We start from the raw sequence: 16,083 nt of genomic DNA on the forward strand, positions 1-16,083 counted from the left end.
ATTCTCAAACTAGGAGGTATTACTATGCAGAACAGTCCCTCCCCTGGAGATACTGCACATTCCTTCCCTTTGTTGGGCAGTCTTTTTTTTTTTTATTTAAATTTTTATTTTTAATTATGAGAACAAGGGTGCAAAGAAAGAGGACAAGGTAAAGTTACAGTGGAAGGACAATCACCCTTAACATAATTCTCAGAAGTCCCCTTGCTGATATCTTAACTTTGAAATTTCAACCAAAGAACATTAAGATAAATAAGACAGATTCCATGTACAATTACTTTGTCCCTCAAGTCCCCAGATTGTAACACATTATAATATTTCTTAACAGTACACAAGGCAATCTAAAGCCATAAAACTTACATAACTCCTTAAACATTACAGGCATAGTATTTTCTTACATTTCCATATACATGCATATTAGCTTAAATTAACCTCAAATTTTAAGTGAGTTCTTTTTAAGGATTAGAGTCAAAGGAGCACAGTAAGAATGGTGTTAGAGTGGCAATTGTTGTTTGCATAGGCCCACCAAAATATGAGGGAGATGGAAAGAAATAACCTTGGCCTAAGTACAAAGAGACCAGACCCCTGAAGTTTCCTGGCACAAGACCAAGTCTAGGCTCCAGGCAAGCTAGATCGTCCAATCCAATACATTGTCTGTAGTGCCAACACACTTTTATTTTTCACACAGTCTCTGTTGTTGGTATCATGTTTCTGTATTAAAGATCCTGGAATCTGCATATCTTACATTGAAGTCAGGATGTGGAGCATCCTCTCCTTTCACCTCACAATCAAAGGGCAATGCAGGGAGCCCTGTCCTGTAAGCAGGTCGTTGTTGTTGTTAAGTCTTCTCAGTGTTAAGGGAAGTCTCTTTTGAGCAGGTCGAAGTCTGAGCAGTGTAGGTCTTCCGTGGTAGAGGATTGCTTCCACGTGATGTTATAGACCAGCCTGGTGTTTCGTGGATGGCTTTCCTGGTTCAGGGGAGAATGGAATATGCCCTTTCTTCTGAGGTCTGTGCCAGGTCGTTATGTCAATGTTCAGGGTGTAAGGTCCTTTTGCACTACAAGATTTGTGTGTTCCAATCTCTATTAGATAGGATCTTATTTGTATTTATACTTTTTTCCCATTTTAATGTGCCTATGCAAATAAGAAGCAATGCCACATGGTGTTATTGGCGCATATGGGGGCCATAAGAACAATTACAATGATTCCCATGACATGGTTCAATCATAAGCATTAAACTGGGGGACTCTTCCACCAAAATTCCTTGTTAAACAGCTCAAAAAGAGAAGATAAAAAGTGGTTAGAATCATCACTGTATAAGACAACATTTAGTAAGAATTATAGCTGTCAGAGAAAAAACACAAAATATTCTAAAGAAATACGTGTCCATTTTATGTATCTTGAAACAGTTTGGGGTTGTCACACACAATGCACAGCTTTGGACTGTGATTACGATTGTACACTACTGAAGTTAAAAAGAGTAAACTAGGTTAGTGATGTTTGAGAGGGGGTTAGAGAGTTAAGGAGTAAAAAAGAGCTTTGTAGGGGTGTGGGAAAGGGGAGAATACAAAATAAACATTCTGTATATGGAAAACATAACATAAGAATAAGGAATATTCTGAATACATGAAGTACATGTAGTACGCGCGGGGGCATGAGCCCCCGCGCGGTTCTGTAGTTTTTGGATGCCTAGGGAGGAATTTCTCACCCCCTCCCCCCAGGGCCCGATTAACCAGGCGTGGCCCTGAAGACCTGCCTGGTGTGGGGGGAATCATGCTCGCCTGGACTAAGTGGTCAGCCCAGGGGTCCTTTGGCTAGCTGTCCTGCCCAGAGCCCCCATCATACCAGTCAAAAGCCCACGAAATCCTGGCATGTGGAGTGTTCTGGGCCCAGCCGAGCCTCTGTAGTTTTTGGATGCCTAGGGAGGAATTTCTCACCCCCTCCCCCCAGGGCCCGATTAACCAGGCGTGGCCCTGAAGACCAGCCTGATGTAGGGGGAATCATGCTCGCCTGGACTAAGTGGTCAGCCCAGGGGTCCTATGGCTAGCTGTCCTGCCCAGAGCCCCCATCATACCAGTCAAAAGTGTTGGGCAGTCTTAACCATTTGTCAGCCACCCTGCCCACCCACACATAAATTCATCATCTATCCATTGACCTGTATGCTTTTTTTTCTTTTTTTTAATTTATTTAAAGAAAATGCATTACATAGTTGATATAATTGATAATAATACAATTTTTGTTTTTTGTTTTGTTTTGTTTTGTTTTGTTTTTGGGCCACACTCGTTTGATGCTCAGGGGAATTGTCCCTGGCTTGGGGGAACCATGTGGGACGCCAGGGGATTGAACCGTTGTCCTTCCTTGGCTAGCGCTTGCAAGGCAGACACCTTACCTCTAGCGCCACCTCACTGGCCCCAATAATAAATTTTTAGGAAGATCAAAAGCAACCTGCTTTTAAAAAAAATAGTTGAAAGAAAATTGAAAGAAAAACTAAAGATATGGAAGAGAAAGGAAAGAATATTTTTGAAAACTATTGACTCAATGAATTCATTGGAGCACCAGAAAAAAGTTTAGTAAGCTCTTCTTTAAAAAAGGAAAAAGGATAAGAGTTAAAAAAAATACAGCAATAACAGTGTGAGAGTGGCAAGTGTTGTTGTTTGCATAGGCCCGCAAATATGGGTAAAATAGAAAAAAAAAAAAAAAACAACAACCTTGTCCTAAATACAAAGAGACCTTATCCCTGAAGTTCTCTGGCATAAGACCGACTCTGGGCTCCAGACATACTAGGTTGTCCAACACCTGAGTCATTCTCTGTGGCAATTTTTTTTCACACATTAGCTGTTATTGTTGTCTGGTTTCTGTAGTTAAAGATTTTGGTTTTTGTGCCAGAAGGATTCTGGTTTCTGTGTTTCATCGAAGTAGGGATGTGGAGCGTCCTCCAGTTTTATCTCACCATCAGATGCGGAGCGTCCTGCCTTGCAAACAAGTTGCACGCTCTTTTTTCTAGTCCATGTATCCATCACTTATCTTTCCATCACTCATCCAGCTACCCATTCATTCACCCTCATCCCTCCATTCATCATCCATCCATCTATCCATCCCCAATGCATCATCCATCCATTTATCATCCATGCATCATGGATTATCCATCCTTCCATCCATCCATTTATCTATCCATCATTAACCCATCCACCCATCTCTCCATCCATTATTCATCATTCATCTATCCTCCATCCATCCTCTATCAGTTCACCTATTTATTCACCCACTTCACAATCCTTTTTTCCATGTACCTATTCAGTCACTATGCAGTTGTCCTAGGCATTTTTCCTTCAACTCCTACTTTCATTGGATTTTTATTTCAGGATGAGAACTGTCACCAGGAAGCTCTGAAGCACACAAAGTAACCAAAGTCCAAACTCTGGAAGTCCTTAGGACTCCCCAAAACCCTCAATACAGTTTCCACTTTGTGCCCAAGGAAGAAGCCAACAGCTGATCAGCCATGAATTATAACCATTGTTCAGCTGTTCTTTTGGTTTTCATTGTCTTCCATTTTATTTTCTCTAAGAGAATTCTGATGTGTTTACTCTTCCAAACTTGTATTGATGGTCAAAACTCACAGGCTTTAGAGAGACTGAGTTGATTCAGTGGTACCTGTGAGAAATTTCAAACCAATTATTTGGGCTCTCTGAACCTTAGCAGCACAGGAATACATAGGAACAATGGCAGTCCTATGCAACATGACCACTGGGAGGGACAACTGCGTTGCTTTCATTGGCTCCAGGGATGTTGGGAGCACTCAGGAACCTAGAGTGGTGACTGTGGCTGTAGTGGTGTCACTGATCAAGGCTGCTGTGTTATCTCCATAGAATGTGTTCCTGTCACAATCACACATTTCCCTGGGAAACATCCCCGTGCAGAGCAAGTGCCGCCGCCTGCTCTTCCTCAACAACATCTCCAAGAAGGAGACCATCGTGTTTGTCTGGACACTGCAGTCACTGGAATTTGGAGAGGTGTGTTTGCCTGATCACCCAATCTGAAACTCCACCAGGGCTCCTGATCTCACCCTTCAGCCCATACATCTGTCTTGTCCCATCTTGTTTCGTCTCAGCAGTCCATTCAATTCATCTTGTCCCTTCTAGCCCATCCCACCCTACTCTCACCATCCCAGTCCATCTCACTCCAGTGCATCTCATCCTATCTCCTCATACCCTATCCTAGCCTGCCTCTACCCCACCTTATCTGACACTATATCACCCCCACCTCGCCCAGTCCATCTCTTACTATTTAGTTTTATAAATAAGCTTTCATTGAATTACTGTGATATACAAAGTTACAAAGTTGTTCGTGATTGTTTCAGCCATACAATGACCAACCCCCTTCACCAGTGCATATTTCCTGCCACCAATGTTCCCAATTTCCCTCCCGCCCTTCTACCTGCCTGCTTCTATAGCAGACATTCCTCCTCCTCCTTTTTTTCCTTTTATACATTGTGGTTTACAATATTGTTACTGAAGGGGTATCATACACATCGCTTTACCTTCTTTCAGCACCCAGTTCTTGTCCAGAGTGATCATTTTCAATCATGTTATAGAAGCCACCACTTCCTCAGCAGACCTGAGAGAAAGAACAACAATGATTTGTTTGTTTGTTTTTTTGTTTTGTCATTTGTTTGTTTATCTTCTTGGTCATATCCAGTGATGCTCAGAGCTTACTCCTGGGTCTGTGCTTAAGAATCATTCCTGGTGGTGTTGTAGATTGAATCTGGATCTGCTGCCTATAAAGCAGTGTCTTAACCCCTGTACACACTCTCTCTCTCTTTCTCTCTCTCTCTCTCTCTCTCTCTCTCTCTCTCTCTCTCTCTCTCTCCCTCTGTTTTTGTTTCTCTCTGTCTCTCTGTCTCTCTGGCCCTAAGTCCATCTCATCTTGACTCATCCACTATATCCCATCACTGTGGTAAGTCAGAGATTCCTTTCCTATGCCCCCCACACCAACAGTTGTCTGTGAGTCCCATCAGTGGGAAATTGGCCCCTGGAGAGGCAGTTCCATTCGTGGTGACCCTGAAGACCACTGTGCACCCCAGTTTCTATAGCACAGAGCTGGTGTGCAAGGTAGGTCCTGTTCTGGAGCCCAAATCCCGGTCTGGGGGGTGGGGTGTCTTACAAGAAAGACCCAGGGCCAGGAGTGTCTCAGACCCAGCCCTGGCTAGATGGAGACTGACTGCAGGTTATCTGCCTCCCCCCATGCCTGGCTACAGGTGTATCAGCAGGAGAAGCTGCAGCAGTTCCAACGGGAACTGCAAGCCTGGAAGGCTCAGAAGAAGCGGCAGGAGGAGGAATTCATTATCACAGACAGAACAGTGAAGGTGAATGGGGCAAAGGTCTTGAACAACCCCAGGTTCCTGAATCATCTTCCTAGAGGGCAGAGTGCTGAGGTCTGAGTAGTTTTCTATCCCCCTTGGGCCAACTGTCAGAGACTGAATTTCGGTCTAACATCTGCCCAAAAGTCAATCTGGGTGAAGAAGTTTTGCTGCTATTTCCTGCCTCATAGTCAGAGTTGGATGAAGGCCCAATAAGTGTTGGGCTGTGTTTAATGAGGACCTATTAGATGCTATGTTTAATGACAGCATACTAGGTGCTATACATATAGTGTCTAATGAGGATCTATGAGGTGCTAGGCTATTTGACAAGGGTCTATTAGGTACTAGGCCTGTATTTAATGAGGACTATGAGGAGGTGCTGGGTCCAGTATTTAATAAGTCCTACTCAATGTCATGCCCAGTGTTCAGTGCTACACAGCTTAGTATCTTGGGGCCACACCGGGAACTCAACTTAGGCCTTCCACATGCAAAGTTGGCACTTCAGCTTCAAGAGCCTCTCTCCAGTCCTGAGCCAGTGTTGCCCTGAGGAGCCAAGCTCTGTCTATAAGAGGAAGGCGCTAAGCCTAGAGTGCAGGACACGCTACCCTGCCCTACCTAGATTCCCACTTATGACCATGTCCCGAGGGGTTTGCGGTCCTATTATTGAGCCCCTCTGTTTCCTCTGAAATGGGAGTGATAGGCCACCTGGGACTGGTGTCCAGATATCCAAGAGTTGGGATTCAGGGGACTCTGATGTTTTAAATGAGTCAGAGGGGATAGAAGTTCCTTCGTTGTTCTCTCTCCACTTTGTATATATTTAAATTTTTTTATCTTAAAAGGCTAAAAGGGAGCTAGAGTGATAGCACAGTGGTAGGGCATTTGCCTTGCATGTGGCCGATCTGGTATGGACCCTGGTTTGATTCCCAGCATCCCACATGGTCCCTGAGCCTGCCAGGGGTGATTTCTGAGCACAGAGCTAGGAGTAGCCCCTGAGTATTGCCAGGTGTGGCCTAAAAGCCAAAATAAATAAATAAATAAATACATGTGTTTTTTTAAGGCTAAAATAAAAAATCAAAGCTGGGGTGTGGGGTCTGGAGGGATAGTAAAATGGAGAGGGCATTTGCCTTGTGGCCCAATTGAGTTATATCCCTAGCATGCCATATAATCCTCCAAGCACTACCAGGAGTGATCCCTGAATGCAAAGCCAAGAATAAGTCCAGATCATAGCCAGGTATGGTCCCTAAATTAAAGCTGGAAATTAATTCAATCTTGGTGTCTTCTCGGTAGTGTTGCTAAGAGTTTGATGGTCCCACCACAAAGGCCTTTGTTCAGGGCTGGCAACTGGAAGGCAATCAATGAACAGAGCTGTTAGTATTCATAGGGAGACTCCAGCAGATCTGAGAACAAACATCCAACTAGTCCCCCACCATGTCATGTTGTTCCCTCATTTTTTTTTTACACCAAGATTATATCTGCACTCAACATGCTGACCCTCAGTAGACCCCTGTTCCCCTCTAAAACACCAATTTAGGGAGGGTACAAATCACACTTGGACTACACAGTGAGAAGGTGTTTTTCTTGCATGTGGCTGGCTCTAGTTCAATCCCCAGCATCCTTTATGGTTCCCCCATAAGAGAATTATCAGGAGCCAGCCCTGAGCACAAAATTAAGAGTCAGCGCTAAGCACCCCGAGGTACGCCCTCCACAAACCAAACCAACAAATAAATTACCTCTTGAGGATGTGAGCTGAGGATTTATCATGAGACCCAGGGTGCAGGCCTGACGGAGAGAGGTGCCATGGGATGGGGCATCTCTTTGTCTCTTCAGTTGGGCCCCCAGCACTTCCTGGTCTGCAGGAAGTTGCTTCCTCAGAGAAGGTTCTGGTAGGCAGTACCAAGAGGCCAGGGGAATCTCAGCATGGCCTTCTGGGCCTACAGGGCTCAATGGAAAAGGGGGAGGCAAGGGGCATCCTCACTGCTAACTTAGCAGACATCTCTTTACTCCCCCAGAGAAGGACCTGTTGTGTGGTAGCAGAGCCTATGAGGAAGTACAAGGTGAGGGGATATGGGTCTCTCTCCTCAGTGCCTCAATCAAGGACATGCTGAAGGGTGGGGGTTGTCCAGCCTCCTAGTAGATGCCAGTGGGGATGGTCACATCCCTATGTGGTCCCTATGTGGCCTGGTTGGGGGTCAGGGGGAGGAGGGATCACAGTGCTGTAAATGTGGGCTCCAGATCCCCATCCACGACCTCTCTTCCCATAAGACACTGCCCCCCATCAAGCACCAGTCATTGCCCAGCCAGCCAGCCTGTTGGAATCTTCAGATCCCTAAGGAGAAGACCATGTGGCAGTATCCCCAGGCCCCCTCGCCCAGCCTGCTCTACTTGGGGCTCACGGCCAGAGCCCATTCTATCGACTCCTTCCTGGACAACTTCTTCTCCAGCTTTCCCTGCTACTTCCTGCACTGGTAAAGCCCCCCAGGGCAGGAGGGCAGGGTCTCTTTGCTCCCATCTAGGACACTGGCACCACAGACCTCACCCCAGCTCTTGGCTAAGAAACTGAAGCCAGACAGTGCAGTGGGCACTAAACAGCAAGGCTGTGAAGCTCAGGATGTCCTCTGTGGCTGAGACCCTTAGGAGCTAGGACAAGGCTCTAGAGCACCTTAAAAGTTTCCTGTGTTCCCTCCTTTCTAATTCACCTTTCAGCCTGGCCTACAGGACTGTCACAGAAATCTCTGCTGACTGGGGCAAGGGCTGGATTCCCCCAGTCTAGACTCTATACAAAGTCGGGGGGTGGGGGAGGTGCTGACCAGGTCACTCAGCATTATGGCCCTGCTCCTAGTGAATCAGTGGAGAAACCGCCACACGAAGAAGCAGAGACTTCCAAGAAAGACCCCGTTCATTCAGGGGCCCCTGTCTGTAAGCAGGAGAAGCAGCTCGTCACTGACTGTCTCTCCATTGTCATCAGGTAATCCCCAACACAGGCACTCACCCCACTCCATCTGTTCACAGCCCCAGAGTCCCACTGCCCTTCCTTCCTGAGAGCAGAACTTCCTCTAGATCCTCTGGTGCTGGCCTTAAGCCCTCCAGGACAGGTCATCTTGAATGAGGATGGAGACAAGTGATCTGCAAGTGAGGGCCAGACTCTGCCCTGTCCATGGTTGCTGGATGGGGCCTAGAGCTCTTTTTCTCTCTACCATTGGCCCCTACCACTCACCTGTGCACTTGGGGCCTCTGGGCTTTCCCCTCTGCCTTATTCCTCATCACCTCTAAGAATCCATGGCACCCAGGGGTCAGAGACATAGTACAGTGGGCAAAGTACTTGCCTTGCAAGCATTACTACTGGGTCAATACCTGGCAGTTCATATGGTCTTCACAAGGAGTGATTCCTGAGTGTAGAGCTAGGAGTTAGTCCTGAGCACAGCTATATGTATTTCTCAAACCAAAATAATAATAATAATAATAATAATAATAGTAATGTTATTATTATAAAGTATGGTGTGGGAATGAGAGAAGCAGGGATCTGTCTGCACCTAATGCCTGTTTGTGGTAGTCTGGGTTACTACTGTGGAAACCACAAAATCAGTGTCCCCTAGAGCTGTAAGTCTCTTCCATTGACGCTTTGCCCTCCTGCCCCCCTCAGAGGACTATTGGAAGATAGGACCTTCCAGGATGCCATAGACCAGCACCTTGAGGAGAAGATCCCCTATTTCTCTCAGTTCTGGGATGAGGATCTCATCAGGTCCAAGGCGAAGAGAGGCAGCATCATGCACCCATCCCACGTCCTGTGTGCCAGGGTTTCTCGTGGGCATGATGGGAAAGACCAAAAGGAGCACCAGAGAGGGGGGAAGGAGGCCAGAGAAGAGGAGAGCGAGGAAGAAAACACCACGGAGGGGCAGGAGGAGGAAGAGGAGGAGACAGAGAGGGAGGAGGAGGAAGAGGAAGAGTTGGAGGAAGGCCTGGAGGAGAAAGAAGAGAAAGCGGAATGGTCCCAGATGCCTGCGCCAGACCTGAAGTGCCAGGTGTCTCTGAAATGGCAATGGCAGCAGCAGGAGATGGCAGTGGCAGTGCAGGAGGAGCAGGAGCTGAGGGAGAAGGAGACCATTAGCCGGTGAGCATCCATCGCAAGGAAGAAGGGTGCAGAGTGGCCACCCATGTGGCCATCCTGCAGCTCAGCTTCCACCGTAGAAACTTAAGGCTTCTCTGGCATTAGTCACTGAGGAAGCTTGCAAAGTCTCTTACTGTGTTCTCATCTTTATTCTATTTCATTGCGCTATTATTTTGGCTTAGGAGTCATGTCTGACAGTGCTTAGGGCAGGGGCCTCAAACTCACGGCCCATGGGCCGTTTGCGGTCCTCCGTACAACATTTTGTGGCCCGCGGCTGACCTTCAAATATCGCAGTATTCGCTTACCGAATAATCACAATAAAAATCGCATTAGCGGGCCTGGAGAGATAGCACAGCGGCGTTTGCCTTGCAAGCAGCCGATCCAGGACCAAAGGTGGTTGGTTCAAATCCCGGTGTCCCATATAGTCCCCCGTGCCTGCCAGGAGCTATTTCTGAGCAGACAGCCAGGAGTAACCCCTGAGCACCTCCGGGTGTGATCCAAAAACCAAAAAAAAAAAAAAAAAAAAAAAAAATCGCATTAGCGGGGCCGGCGCGGTGGCACTAGAGGTAAGGTGTCTGCCTTGCAAGCACTAGCCTAGGACGGACGGTGGTTCCATCCCAGGCGTCCCATATGGTCCACCCAAGCCAGTAGCAACTTCTGAGCGCATAGCCAGGAGTAACCCCTGAGCGTCACCTGGTATGGCCCAAAAACAAAAAAAATCACATTAAACATTCCCAAGCAGTTCCATTTGGGGTATGCAAATGTTTATTGCGATTTTTTTCTTACTAATGTGATTTTTATTGGGAATATTCGATAAGCAAAATCCCTTATGCGGCCCTGCCTCACCCCGACTTTGCCTCCTGCGGCCCCCAGGTAAATTGACTTTGAGACCCCTGGCTTAGGGATTACTTCAAGCACAGTGTTGAGGAGCTACTCCCAGAGGTGCTCAAGGCTGATGATTGAAATCCCAATTCCAAGGCCAGAGAGGTAGTGCAGTGGTTAGAGCACTTGCCTTCCACACACCCAGGTTTGATTCCTCAGCATCCCATACAGTTCCCTGAGCACAGCCAAGAGTGATCCCTGAGTGCAAAGGCAGGAGTAAGACCTGAGCACCTCCTTTTATGGCCCCTAGACTTAAAAAGGGGGGACAAAAACAAACCCCAACTTTCAAAGACATTCCTCCAGTCTCTTGAGCTATCTCTGTAGCTATTATTCACTGATTCTATTTTACTTTAATTCGGAGACCACCCTCAGCTGATGCCAGAGAAGAGGGGCAGGGTCACCCCAATAGTGTTCTAGGAACCATACAGTGCAAAGATAGAACCTGGGGGTTCTGCCTGCAAAATAGCTATTCGTGCTCCCTTTTAACCCAACTCCCCCGGTTCAGTCTTCAAAGGTTCTTAACTGGGTTTCTTGAAACTAAGAGGGAAGTGTGGCTTCTTCCCCCTCCCTGTGCCTCATTCTACCACCACCACTACACACTGCCCTGGGATGCAACTCAGCTTGCCTGGATCCAATCCCTCAACCCCAGCAGCTGCTGACGTTTGGCATCACGTTCTCCCGCCACTGCCAGCATGCCTCTAAAACTGGCACGAAGGTGCTTTCCAGTCTTGGGAGGCCGGGGAAGCAAATAGAAATACTGTGCTCAGTATAGGAAAACCACTGACAAGGTGAACCCCCAATCTGGCCCCGTCCTGACTCCGCCTCCCCTCTTCCCTTCCCCCACAGGCTCCCAGCTTTCTCCAACCTGCGGGAGGAGCTGATGGAGAACATGATCAGGAACATCCTGGTGGAGGCGAGCCTCGGGGAGGTGGTGCTCACCTCAAGGCCTCGGGTCATCGCCCTGCCGCCGCTCAATACGCCCAGGTGGGGGTGCCAGGCCTGATGGCCACATGTTTTCCAGCAGGCTCGGGCCTAGAGGCAGTGGGGAAACCGTGTTCCCCTCCTACCTGGTGCTTTCTCTCCTCCAGGGTTCTAAGTCCTGACCCACCACTCACAACGCTGCAGAACCGGCCGCAGGAAACCCCTCGCTTGTCTCTACAGAACCCCACGCCTGCGGACCCCACTGCCCAGGCCCCAGTTTGAGCCTTCCAGCTTGAGTTTCCACCCCCCACCCACCACTAGTAAAGCATTTAGCCTTTTTCTATTCCATCTGCCTTGACTTGATTTCCCCTCCGTGACTGGGATATTTAGTTAATAGGCTGATAGCTCCCCATGCCCCCCAGTACCCCTTGGCATTTAGAACATCGCCTTGAAGAGTCAAGTTGACAGGTGGCGCCTCTGCAATCTGACCGGTAGAGGGCGCTGGCAGGCGCTTGTAAGCCTTGGCCGCACAGGTCCAGGGTGCAGAGCCGGTTCTGGCCGAGAGAGGGCGCTGGAGAGGCGCTGTCTGGCCTTTGCACCAACTCTGAGTGCCAGCCAGGGCGGCCAGGGCAGCTAGCTAGCTGGTAGCCTGGGCGCAGGGGCTACCTCCTCTCCCCATTCCCCCCATTCTCCATGCTAATGTGGGCACCTTCTTTTCCAGCCTTAGCCAGGCTCCTGGTGCCTGCAAATATTGGGAAGAAATGACAGGAACCGTGTCACACACGCACGCATGCACACAGGGCCAAACTCTAATAAAAGCCACTGTCCCCAGGGCAGAGGGCACCGCTGGACTGAAGAGTGAATAGGGCACGGTTCCTATAGGACGACTTCCCAGGGCGCAGCTGGAGCCCAGACTAGGCCACGTCCTACCTTTCCTGCTTCCCCCACCCGCCCACCTCTTACTTCCCTCCAGGCTGCCAGGCCGCCTGTGTCCTCCACTCCTCCTCCTCCGGACCCCTCCCCCAGCAGGTGGGTGGAAAAGTGACATCTGGTGTTGTTCCAGAGGCGCCCAAGTCCCGACACCCCCTCCCTCTGCAGCCCTGCCGCCAAGGCCTCGCAGGAGAGGAGAGGAGAGGGGAGGGGAGGCGGGGCGGTGGTGCTCCTCCTCCTCTGAGTCAATATTTGCCCCGAGCAAACGGGCGCCGGACAGGTGTGTGCGTGTGTGTGCGCGCGTGTGTGCGTGTGTGTATGTGTGTGTGTGTGTTGTGTGCCTGAGCCCAGGGGCGGAGACTGCACCCGCCCTATAAGAACCCGGGGACCCCCCGGCTCCCGCACAAGCGCCGGGGCGTGGGTTGGGGGACGCCACTGGGTGGACAGGGAAGGCAGGGCAGTGCCAGGCCTAGGCGGGCCGCAGGGGGGTGGGCCAGGTGCGCACCTGCCCGGCCGGCCGCCGACGTGTCAGCCTCTGGGTGCGCGCAGCTGCGGGCGGTGGCGATGGAGGTGGCCCCGAGAAGATCCGGACCCGGAGATCGGTCGATCGATCGTCGTCGAGGGCCCCGGCCCCGGGCCCTCCGCTCCCGCCCCGCGACGAGCCCCTCGCACAAACCGGACCTGAGCGTTTTGTTCGTTCGGCTCGCGTGAGGCAGGGGTGGGCTGTCAGCCCCGGAGCCCGGCCGACTGACTGACTGCCACGCAGGCACCCGACACCGCTGTCACCGCCGCTGCTGCCACCACCTCGCCCCGGCAGATCCGGCTTCCAGGCCCCGCCGGCCGGCCACGCTGCTCTGAACCAGAGGCCCTCGGGGACTGTGGCCTTGCGGGGTACTCTTCCCTGCGACTTCTAGGGCCTTGGGCAAGTCATTCCCTCTCTGCGCTGCTCCATACTTGCAAATGCACTAGCCATTTGCATCGGGAAAGTGGTGGCCTGGTCAGGCACCCCCCCCAACCTCTCAGCTAAGCCCCAGGGTTTTGATGATTCCTGGGGGGGGGGGGACCCAACAATCTGTTGGGACCCCCTGATGAAGAGTGGGTCGTGGCTGAGAGGTATGGAAAAGGGACGCACGGCTGAGGACATCAAGGCTGAGTCCAGATGTTTCTGCACTGACATGGGGGTGGAGGTCACTTGGTGCTGTTTTCTGCCCCATTTTGCAGGGCAGAGTGTAAAAAGGATAAACACAAGTTCCTGCTACCTGTCCTGGTGGGGTCCTCACCATTAGTGCTCCCCACCTTTCCTGGCAGCTGCCAGAACCCTACTTTAGTCATGTGGGAAGGCAGCACAGAAAGGGTAACTGAAACCCACATCGTTTATCACAGCTGGACTCAAAAATCACAGCTGGACCAGACCTGAGACCACTGGGGCCTTCCCCAGAGAGGAAGTATGGGGTACCCAGTATGGGGATATCCTGGGCCTGGAGAGGATTTGAGCCCCTGACTCCATCCCTACCCTGGGGTTGCCCTAAGTTGAAGATGATGTGCTGGAGTGGGGAAAGCTCATGAAATCGCAGTAGGGAACCCCAGTTTCTCTTGAAGGTAAAGGCTGCACCCCTGACACCCACCCAAACAGAGGCAGCCTCCAGGACTTGCCTTCTGGCTCCAATTTGGAGGTTCCTGGGATGCTGGCTTATGCCCTTCCCTTATGACCCTCTCACTGACTCCCCAAAACTCTTCATCTGCTGAGCCCTGGGCCTCAGGAAGAGGGGGAGGGGCACATTTGTCCCATTCCAGGCAGGTCAAGGGAATTCTGGTAAGGATCTGAGGGACAGCATTGGGGTGCCCAAGCTGGGGAGGGGGTCCCAGGCTCCCAAGTTGGGGTGCTCAATTCCCTCCTCTTGGATACCCGTTGGTTCATCCCTTGACTTCTCTCTAGTCCCAGACTTGAACATGGAGCCTCTCCTTCCTTCTGCCCCTGAGACCCTCCTGAAGTGACCCCAAACACAACAATAATGGGGGGCTGAGAAAATGAAACCAGGGTGCCATATCCCTAGATCTCCAGTCACCCCCATAGCCCGCATTTCCTGGCCCAGTCCCGCCCAGCCTGTCCTGGGTGGAGTCTGGAGTCAGCAGCCTGGCCAACCTGCAGGTGCTGGCTGTGGGGCTGGGTCAGCAGCTGGTGATCAAGGCAGGCCTCCCACCCCGTTTCTGCTCGCTGCCAGTGCCTGCTTCTTGTCACTCCTGTCAGCACCCTGGGAGGGAAGAAGAGGGGAGTCTGGGTTGTGGGGGCACCAAGGAACTAGAGGGGGCAGAAGGGAGGGAGGATGGGAAGGAGGAGTGCTCTGAGCAAGAAGCTGGGAAGCGGGTACAGGAGGAGTAGGATAATCTCCAAATTTGGGGACCCTGTGTGGTGGCAGATATCACACTCCACCCCACCCCAGCCCCAGGTCGAGGGTGTGTGAGACTAGACAGAAGCTGGGATCTGAAGAATGGACAGGAACAGACATGGGCTAACAGGAGATGTGAGCAGTTCGGAAGGAAGGCATAGTGTGGGCAAAATGGGGTGCTGCCAATCTCTTGGGGATGAGCAGGAACACCCCCACCCCCAATCCTGGAGTGAATAATGATTTCACAGTGGAAGTGAATGGCCCACCTGGGGTTGTAGGCGGGGTGAGGGAGCCCAAGTCTGGCTGAGGCACTGGCCCCTCTGAGACAGGCAATAGGGGGCCAGGTTGGGGGCTGTGTGATGGGGGGTCCGAGGGCTCCCTCCAGTTCCTCCCTTTCTTGGCTGGATGCCATCCTCCCCTCCCCCATCGCTGCAATCTGTGCTGATTCTGGTCCAGCCTTGGCACTTGCTGGTAGGGAGTGAGATGGGCCAGGTGAGACTGGGGAGGGGGGTGGTTAGGGGTGGAGGCGATGGGGTGGGGGCTGGTACCCAGGTGTTAATCCCCATCCGGCCAGGCCCAGCCTCTTAGCTGACCTTCTCTGAGATTAGTCCCCATGGTGACCGAGCAACTCACCCCCTAGCTCCCTCTGGCAGGCCTGGGGCAGAGTGGGGGGAGAGCCTTCTCAGGCAGCACCCGCAGAAACAGCCAAGAGCTGCCGCTGGCTCTTGCTAGGCACCCCAAGTACTCAGACATAACACCCAATGGGGTCCAAGGCACTCCACGGGCCTCTATAGGGCCTGTGCAGAAAGTGGGGTACAGACTCCAGAGTAGTGCTTCCTGGGGAGAAAAAATAAAGAAAAAGCAGGCGGGAGGGGCTCACTTGGCAGCTTTTGGGGGGCAACTCCTGACTTTCAACTGGCGGGGGTCACTCCTGGTGATGAAGGGGACTGTTTCATGCAAGATGGAATCTGAACCTCCCACGGGCAGGGCAAAGCAGGTGCTCAGTTCATTGGGCTCTCTCTGACCCCAAAGCCAGTTCTAACCAGAGGCACCCCAACAGCCAACATGTGTAGGGTGCTTCTGTAAGCTAGCTCTGGCTTTTACACCAAATGTTCTGGCTTTTGTAGGACAAGTCTTCCCAAAGGCCTGAAGACAATTGGCTTTTTTTTGGGGGGGGTTCACACCCAGCGGTGCTCAGGGGTTACTCCTGGCTTTCTGCTCAGAAATAACTCCTGGCAGGCACGGGGGACCATATGGGACACCGGGACTCGAACCAACCACCTTTGGTCCTGGATCGGCTGCTTGCAAGGCAAACGCTGCTGTGCTATCTCTCCGGGCCCCAGACAATTGGCATTTTTAAAGAGGGGAAAAACTGAGGTACAGGCTGCAGATTCACCTATGATGCACCAGAGCTTGCATTTGAGCTTAGGTGTTAGGGGAATCCCAAGCCCCCAGACCCACCCCGCACTGAAACCCTTCAGCTTCTCCGTGGGTGGGAGGTTGGG

At 51.1% G+C, this 16,083-nt stretch overlaps 2 protein-coding genes across 2 annotated transcripts in view; one reads left to right on the forward strand and one right to left on the reverse strand.

Annotated features, from left to right (window-relative positions):
• CFAP65 (cilia and flagella associated protein 65) overlaps positions 1-14,571 on the forward strand; it is a 42,905-nt gene extending 28,334 nt beyond the window's left edge. Inside the window, 16 exon segments of the mRNA XM_049768932.1 lie at positions 3,864-4,007; positions 4,992-5,105; positions 5,252-5,359; positions 7,363-7,407; positions 7,616-7,846; positions 8,206-8,318; positions 8,994-9,461; positions 11,187-11,324; positions 11,429-11,537; positions 11,701-11,752; positions 12,235-12,290; positions 12,689-12,898; positions 12,958-13,082; positions 13,413-13,458; positions 13,575-13,650; positions 14,285-14,571. Of these exon segments, the coding sequence (XP_049624889.1) occupies positions 3,864-4,007; positions 4,992-5,105; positions 5,252-5,359; positions 7,363-7,407; positions 7,616-7,846; positions 8,206-8,318; positions 8,994-9,461; positions 11,187-11,324; positions 11,429-11,537; positions 11,701-11,752; positions 12,235-12,290; positions 12,689-12,898; positions 12,958-13,082; positions 13,413-13,458; positions 13,575-13,650; positions 14,285-14,571 (2,322 nt within the window).
• The window catches only part of LOC126000887 (reticulophagy regulator 2-like), a 545,054-nt gene that overhangs the window by 207,930 nt on the left and 321,041 nt on the right, over positions 1-16,083 (reverse strand). The window lies entirely within an intron of this gene.

This window comes from Suncus etruscus, chromosome 2 (assembly GCF_024139225.1).
Source record: "Suncus etruscus isolate mSunEtr1 chromosome 2, mSunEtr1.pri.cur, whole genome shotgun sequence".
In the NCBI taxonomy this organism is placed as follows: domain Eukaryota; kingdom Metazoa; phylum Chordata; class Mammalia; order Eulipotyphla; family Soricidae; genus Suncus; species Suncus etruscus.